General features: G+C 39.9%; 1 protein-coding gene across 3 annotated transcripts in view; it reads right to left on the reverse strand.

Moving 5' to 3' along the window:
* FBXL20 (F-box and leucine rich repeat protein 20) overlaps window positions 1-8,233 on the reverse strand; it is a 66,692-nt gene that overhangs the window by 23,228 nt on the left and 35,231 nt on the right. For all 3 annotated transcript variants that reach the window (XM_082195499.1, XM_082195498.1, XM_082195497.1), the window contains 3 exons: window positions 4,360-4,414; window positions 1,921-1,995; window positions 284-378 (listed from right to left, as the gene is read on the reverse strand). In XM_082195499.1, coding sequence (XP_082051625.1) covers window positions 284-378; window positions 1,921-1,995; window positions 4,360-4,414 — 225 coding nt within the window. The remainder of the gene's footprint in view (window positions 1-283; window positions 379-1,920; window positions 1,996-4,359; window positions 4,415-8,233) is intronic.

The following is an 8,233-nucleotide window of genomic DNA, read 5'->3' on the forward strand; positions in this document are numbered from 1 at the left end:
TTAATAGGTTCTTGTCAATTCATTTCAATTTTTAAAAATTCTTTTAATTTGTGAATTATGCAAGTATGCACAACCCCCGCTATTTCTGGTAGGCCCATTTTCTAAACCGATAGAAATGGGACCGCCTAAGTGTGATATCAATATAGGAGTCAATTATCTTGGAAATGCTATAACCTCATTTGAAAGTGGCTCACTGCCCCACCCTACATGTTCAGGTTCTCCGCTGGATAGAAAAATAAAATTATTTGTGCTTTTTCAGTGGCAAAGCACTTGACCTCTCTACCTTAATGCGTTGTCTCCCACACCTAGGCATCCACGAAGGCTCAGCTTTCGTAAGAAACCCCCACATCTTTTAGAAATATTCTCCACTACACGCCCCTGTAAAAAGACCAGGAAGAGAATTCGATTGATGTGACCTTCCAGAGTAATTAGCTTTGCTTAACTTTCCATGTGGTAAATAACTTTCTCAATTTTTTTAGTAAAAGCACCAACTCCCCCCCTGTTAACCCACTCCTCCCCTGGTTGATACCCTTTTTTTATCCAACCCTCAAATCCTCCTTAAATTTGTGTATTTAAATTCTGTACTCCAGAAACCTGCGTCCTGTAGAATGTCTAACATTTATATGTACTTGGCCCATAATAAGCTGAATCTAGGGCAAGGTCACACAATCCCTGTGTGCTGCTCAGATTCTTCTTTGCTAGTGGCAAATTGGTCATCTGAACCTATAGGCACAAATTATGATTTGACATGCCATCATTCAAGCCACATTCACGGTTGTTTGCTGCAATATACTCTTTTCCCAGTTTGCGCCTGCAAAAGACAGCCCACAGACAACTATTTTACTTAACAAAATATGAGCTGACAGGAGCCATCAGCATGACAGAAAACCATTAGCCAGCCGTGCATAGGGTCCTGTCACCGAGCCACAATAATATTATACTTGGAGAAGTTCAAAGAGCTGGTTTTCTGCACAAAAATCTAACTCGGACTGGCTCCCCATTACACAATTTGAGAACCCCTGGTATGAACAGTATAGCTTTAAAGCTCATGCCAGAAGTTCCTAAGTCATATCCGATGGCACGGATCTGACTGCCGCAATGGGAAATTTGACTACATGAGAAAATAGGGAGCTGCCTTATCCCAAATCAGACCATTGGTCCACCTAGGTCAGTACTGTCTACTCTACATGGACTGGCTGTGGCTCTCCAGGATTTCAGACAACCCTACTTGGGGTATTTCCCAGCCCTGCTTTGAGGTGCCGGGGTCTGAACCTGGGTCCTTCTGCATGCAGGGCAGATGTTCCACCATGAGCTGGGCTTCTTCCACTTGGAAGCCACTAATGCAGCTAAGAGCCCCAAGGAACCAGAACAGGTTCTTTCCACGGCAACGGTTATCACATAAAGAATAGATTTTGTGCAACTAGGAATGGACCAAAATATTTTGGTGCCTGAGGAAGGAAATCCAAATAGCAAACTTACCAAATGCTTGTTTGTTTGTTTTTTAACCCAAATGGTTTACAATCTGCTGCCCTTAGCAGTACTCCAAAAAGGCCACCACCCAAAATACGCTGTCTCACCCATCCTAATGGTGCATTATTCTTGCAAGCAGCCAATGAACTAATTGCCCAGATCTGCTAAATGGGAAGTTACCAACCCTAGATCTTTCCCCAGTAAAAATATTAACAAGTTAGGGATCCATGTCTTTGCACACAGGTGAGAGTTCACACATCCACAAACCTATGTGCATAAAATAAGTTAGCGCAGTTTCAGTATCTGAAATCCTGGAGCTAGAAACTAGAAATTAACAATCCTATCTCTGGGGAAAGATGCAAAAGATTACACAGTTTATTACTGATCTTACACAGTGCTGTAATTACAGTTTAACTAGAGAAATTGTTTCTGCACACCACTTAATTATACCTCTATGTCCCTCTGGAAATCAAACAGGTCAATGCGCTGCCAGTTGCTGCCATCCAGGGCCAGGACATTCCACGCCTGCAGTGAAAAGGGAGAAGACAGTGAAAAGAATGTAAAATGTGGGGAAATATGGCAGAAATATAAAGCAAAACTTGGGTCTAATTTAAACCGACACCAAAGCCGCTGGCCCTTAATGAGGTGCAGCTTCCAGTGGGATGCTTCTAGCAAACCTATGCGTGAAAGGCCCCAACGATGCACAAATGATTTTCAGTGTAGCAACAGAACTGCTGAGAGAATGCTTAAATCATTGTTTGTTCTGGTTGCCATTTCTTTCTCTTTAAAGAACCACAGACAGTTGGGTCTTCCACAATTCTGAAACATGCACACGTGGTGACTACACTCAAATGCTCAGGCTACGGTGTCATACTTTGCAGTGAACGACATGATTAAAAAAAGAGGTGACTGTATTGGCTGATGATGCCTTGGAATTTTCTATAGTTTCACACTAAAAAACAAAAGCTTTAAAGCACACATTTTAATGACTCACATATAACAAATGGAGTGTTATATTAAAGTAACTCTATTAACAAAAATAAAGTTCCCTAAAAAAGATCGGTAAGAGATGTACTTACATTTTCAAAATTACCCCTTGGCACTTTGCCATGTCATATATATTATTTTGCATTACCCACTGAGGAAGGTTAGAACAGAACAGGCAATGGAAGGGGGCATGGGAAAAAAAGGGAAGCAAAGAACTACAGAATGTGAGAGTCTTGCTGGATCAGATGGAAGGCCCACCTAATCCACATAGCTGCTATATACCTATAGCAGCTAATAAGACCCATGAATTGGTTTATTTTATTTTTTAAAAAAACCCATGGCAACCATAAGATAAAGATGCATTTTGTTAATTTTGACTGTCCAGACTACTAATTTCATTGGTGTTATTAGAGAGGAAGCAAAACATCTATCTACTCCACATCATACATAATTTAAAAAACTCAATTCGCCTCCCCAGCTGTCTTTTTTTACCCAAATAAAAAAATCCCAAGGGCATTAGTTCTTTCTTCGAAAGGAAGATGCTTTGAGTCCCTGAATATTTTGGGCTTTCCTTCTCCAGTGTTACAATATCCCTTTTGAGATGGGACAATCAGAATGAAGTATGGAAGATTCCCAGTGTGGAATTTGCTCACTCCACTGATGTTGCACATTGAGTTAACATTTCCATGGAGCTATCCACCACAACCTGAAGATCTATTTCCTGGACAGTCACAGACAGGTCAGAACCCATCAGGATTTTTTTGGCCAATGTGTAAGCATGTGCCAGTGCTTACTAATAACTATGTGCTGGAGAAACAAGCAACAAATGTGAATTTGCATGACCCACCTTCCTCATCACAGTGATCTCAGTGGTTTAGCTACAGCTTCAGCACTCTCTCCTTCAGAGTTTGAGCCTGAGCATCAGTTCCAGTCAGGCATTTAGTGACTGGGGCAAACTATGAGTTCATAATGTTCTTTTTTAAAAAATAAAATAAAAATGCAGGTTGGTACTTAATTATTTTGTTAACCTATGGATTATTATGTTTCCATAATAGCAGTCACATCTCCACCCAGAATTTTTATGATAAACAGATGCACACATATCCTACAGGAGAGAGGGGAGCATTAATCCCTGTATGCCCGACATTTTCCACAATCAAGAGAGACATGCCAGTGTTTGCGTCTGAGAGAGGTAACAGAAAAATAATTATATTTGACATAGGTTAGGGACCTTCCCTTTTGCTACAGTGATAACCTTTTACCCCATTATTCAGTATAGGGCAGTTGGCAGAAACATATAACATCTCTTTGTGATTCTCAATCCTAGGCTATTTGAAAATCTCAAAATAGTAAAACTCCACCCAGTTAGATTTGGCTGGTCGAAACTAAGACACACCTCAGCTGGTAATATTACAAGAAAAGAAAAGTATATATAAAAAAAGTGGGTGGGGAATACAACCTGTGGGGAGGATGTGCATTCTGTGTCTCTGCACTTGTACATACCACTTTTTACAGTTATGGCTTCTCCCAAAGAACCCTGGGTAGTTTGTAAATGGTGTTGAGAGTTGATAGGATGAAAAACTCCTATTCCCTTCATGGAGCTACAATTCCCAGAGTTCTTTGGGAAGAGGAATTGAATGTGAAACCACTATGACACCTGTAGCTCTGCGAGGGAAGAATAAGTTTTCAGCACCCTTGACAAACAAAAGTTGCCAGGAATCTTTGAGGGAAGCAATGATTGTTTAAAGTGGTATGCTTTAAATATATAGCGCAAATGGGGCCTCTGTTGAAATATCCCTTCAAGTTGACACTTTCTTGGCTCTGGGATATGATGACAAACTGGAGGTGCCCAAGAGACAAGCAATTAAAACCTTACCAGTACTAGTTTGCAAACATTCTTACCCTGGAGACCTGAGCGCAACGGCATAGCGTGACCACATCCAGGAAGGAGAATATTCTGTTAACAAACACATACATACAAATAACTAAACATTGGAACATGCACATGGGATTCTCCTCACAAATTGTTTAGCAACAATTGGTATATTTGGTCTTGCAGCCTGTTTCCAGTGCCTGGGCTCAGCCCTGAAAAATTAAAAGTGGAATAGGATTTAACATTTGACCAGTCAAAAAATATGTAGCAATTTGACTGCTCAAATACCTATAGCACTCATCTAATAGAACTGTAACAAAGATTGATTCTTGGAATAACAAACAGCAAATAATCAAATATGTGTTGTTTCTCTATTAGGGTTAATTCCTTATTATATGACAACTGGAATTAAGAGATACACTTACTACAAACAGCAAAATCAGTTTACTGTTTAAAATAATGGCAATGAATTCTATCACACTACTTCACACATTATAAATGTCTAATAGCAATATTTATGAGCTCAAGCAATCCTTGTCAATACTGACACGTTTTGTTAAAAATGCAGTTAAATAAAAAAAAAAGCAAAGTAAAACTAATAAAAAAGCTAGGAGCATGAATACCACATAGCAAGAATAAAACACAGGTTTTAAATGTGGTTGGGCATGAGAAAAGAGGCAGACAGAGATATGATGTACTCAGACACTTGCAGGACTCTTGCCTTTATTACTGAACGGCACTAGGATGCAATTAAAATGTAGGCCGTCTTTGTGCAACACTTGACTGTACTGACTTTTCAGCAGGCACTGCCCATCCATTTTCAAATGCATCTTCTCTGTTTAAGGGCTAGCCATTCTTAGAATTGAAAGTGGAAAAATCTCAGGAAACTGAACCCATTTTGCACCTTTTCTGTGCTCCTGAAGAGTTATGGCACACAAACGGCCCTTCCTTTAATCTCTTAATACGCTACGCAGCATTTACGATACAGACCACAACTGCAACACGTTGGTAACACCACTTCCTTTTGAATGCATTCCTTTTTTCTGGGATTTATATCCCCTTCTTCTCTCCCTAAATGTACCTGAATACTAGAAATCTATCCTATACCCAATTCCTCAGAAAAGCTTCAACAAGTATGAAAATCGAGAAACAACAAGGATGCTCTAGTCATTAATTTAAATGCATCTGTGTGCTCTCAGGCAGTTTATGATAGGGTTCATTTGCGTTGTATCTCCAGGGATGGGCATGGATCTCTTTGCGTTAAGAAACCTATGCAAACTTTCCAAGGATATTTCAAGGACTAAAAACAGCACTGAAAGCTGCCTAAAAGCTCAGTAGGAATGCTCTTCTAGCCAAGCCAGAGCAGCTTAGAGACTCTGCAGGCATTGTTTAGTTACACACCCCAGAGCTGCAATGAACTGATGATGATGCAGCTTCTTCTTGCCAACAGTGAGGTTGGAATTCCTCAGAGCATTCCTCAGTCGGGGCTAGAACAGGATCCCACAACTCCATACTCCATGAACCTGGCAAAACCATTGTGCATTTGCATGATTCTTTTTGTGCCCTCCCTCCAAATTATTTCTGCTCACTCTTTCTGTAAAGCAGAAAACACTTCACATCACTAGGAAGCTAGTCAAGGGGAAGGGCAGCGATGAGAATCACAAAGATACAAAAAAGAAGATAATCATGTATTTTACTGGATCACCACCTTGATGTGAAATACATGCAAGTTTTTGATTTACACAGACTACATCAGGATGAATGAAGTGGTTAGGAAAGGGTGGGAAGATGTTCTAGAAACTGGCTTAACCCTGGGCATGAATATTATCTAGAAGAAATGAAAGATCTTTTTACTGAGGTACAGTCATGTTCGTTTTTAATATTTATACACCAAAGAACTTGGACTCTACACACTGGGGGGGATGGGACATATCCACTCCTTTGTCCCATTATCATCATCTAGACTGGGAGTACTCTACTGCATATATAAACTGTGTGTTTCCAAACCAGAGCACAATAGGCCCTATCCGACAGTTTTCCCCTTTCCCAGTATGCAGAAACCTCCCCACTGCCATATATAGCAATCTTGGAGGAGGGTTAGACTTGGCAGGATGCGTGTCACGAGGTTTTAAAACTCAGCTCTCTATGAACCTTTCTTTACTTCTCACTCTTCAGAAATTTCCTCTCCATGCATTTATATGCAACAAAGCATGCAGGCATTATAACACAACATGGGAAGGTTTTAGGATTGTGAGAAAGAAAGCAAAGATGATGAATTTTTGTAATGTGGATAAGTCCTTCACTGCAGTTCCTCAAATGTGAAAGTGCTTTACTGGGTTCCCACCAGAGCTCAAGAATGAGTGCCTCTACAAATGTTGCTAGACATTTTAATGTGAGATAAACTGTGGTTGCTAAGGAGCAGATTTTTAACAGGTGGCCAGTAAATTTAAATAATAATAATAATAATAATTATTATTTATACCCCGCCCATCTGGCTGGGTTTCCCCAACTACTCTGGCGGCTTCCAACAAAATATTAAAATACAATAGTCCGTCAAACATTAAAAACTTCCCTAAACAGGGCTGCATTCAGATGTCTTCTAAAGTTTGGTAGTTGTTTTTCTCTTTGACATCTGGTGGGAGGGCGTTCCACAGGGCGGGTGCCACTACCGAGAAGGCCCTCTGCCTGGTTCCCTGTAACTTGACTTCTCACAGTGAGGGAACCGGCAGAAGGCCCTTGGCACTGGACTTTTATCATATTATTGCAAGCAAATATTGGGCCAGAGCAGGTTGTAAAGCCCCCAAACACAATGGTATATATTGTTTAATAAAACCTTCAGGGAGAAATTTAGTTTAAAAATCAAATGCTAAGAATGTACCACTACCACCCCAACTACTGCCAAAAAACCCTAGATTTCTATTTGGGTAGTGGCTTCTTCTAAACCATGTTGATCTATAAAAACCACCAATGAGAGCTAATTTTGAAAGGTGCAAGCATTTAATCATACCTACATTTCACTGAGATATAGAGTGGTACCTTGGTTTAAGAACAGCTTAGTTTATGAACAACTTCAATTAAGAACGCTGCAAACCCGTAAGTAGGTGTTTTGGTTTGTGGACTTTGCCTTGGAAGCAGAACATGTTGAGTGTGTTCCATTTGTAAACTAAGTCCCCCGCTGCTATGGGAAAGCACGCCTTGGTTTAAAAACGCTTTGGTTTAAGAATGGACTTCTGGAACGGATTAAGTTAGTAAATCAAGGTACCACTGTATAGCAATCTGTTCTAAGAGAAGGTCCACCTCTATGTTGGCTTTGTGTGCTTGTGTGATCTCCCATCAGCAACACAAAGGCCACCTTGCCAATAGCCATTTGCTCAGCTCTGCTTTTTAAGAGTAATACGATTTCAGTCCCTTGCATGTTTAATTAACCTTCTGACCTCTGTTGCTTAATGCCTCTACTTAAATAGCTCACTTTAGGGGAGGGTGGAATATACTACAGTAAGTAGGAGAGAGAGGGACTGATCAGCTCAGCTCCAAAGTAGCCCCAAGCCACAGTAGCGAGGGAGGAAGTATGATTACTGATTTATAATTTCTTTTTTATACCGCTTAATAAAAAATCTCTATGCAGTTTACAAGAAAAACACACTAACACAAAAAATGCAAGCATTATTCCATAAAATTACCCCCAAAACTTGCAAGAAAGCACTAAATGGAAAGAACCAGCATAACATCATACTAGACATCTGACAGTTTCAAGTGGTTTTTCCATTAGTTTACACTGGGGCTTTTATTGTATTGGGTAATTGTTTTATGATAATTATATAGTATTTAAACTTTTAGCATATTATTTAGCCTTATTCACTGTGTATGTACTGGAGTTTTATATTGGAGTCTTATTTCTTAAGT

The sequence above is a fragment of the Podarcis vaucheri genome (assembly GCF_965113315.1).
Source record: "Podarcis vaucheri genome assembly, chromosome: 13".
In the NCBI taxonomy this organism is placed as follows: Eukaryota; Metazoa; Chordata; class Lepidosauria; order Squamata; family Lacertidae; genus Podarcis; species Podarcis vaucheri.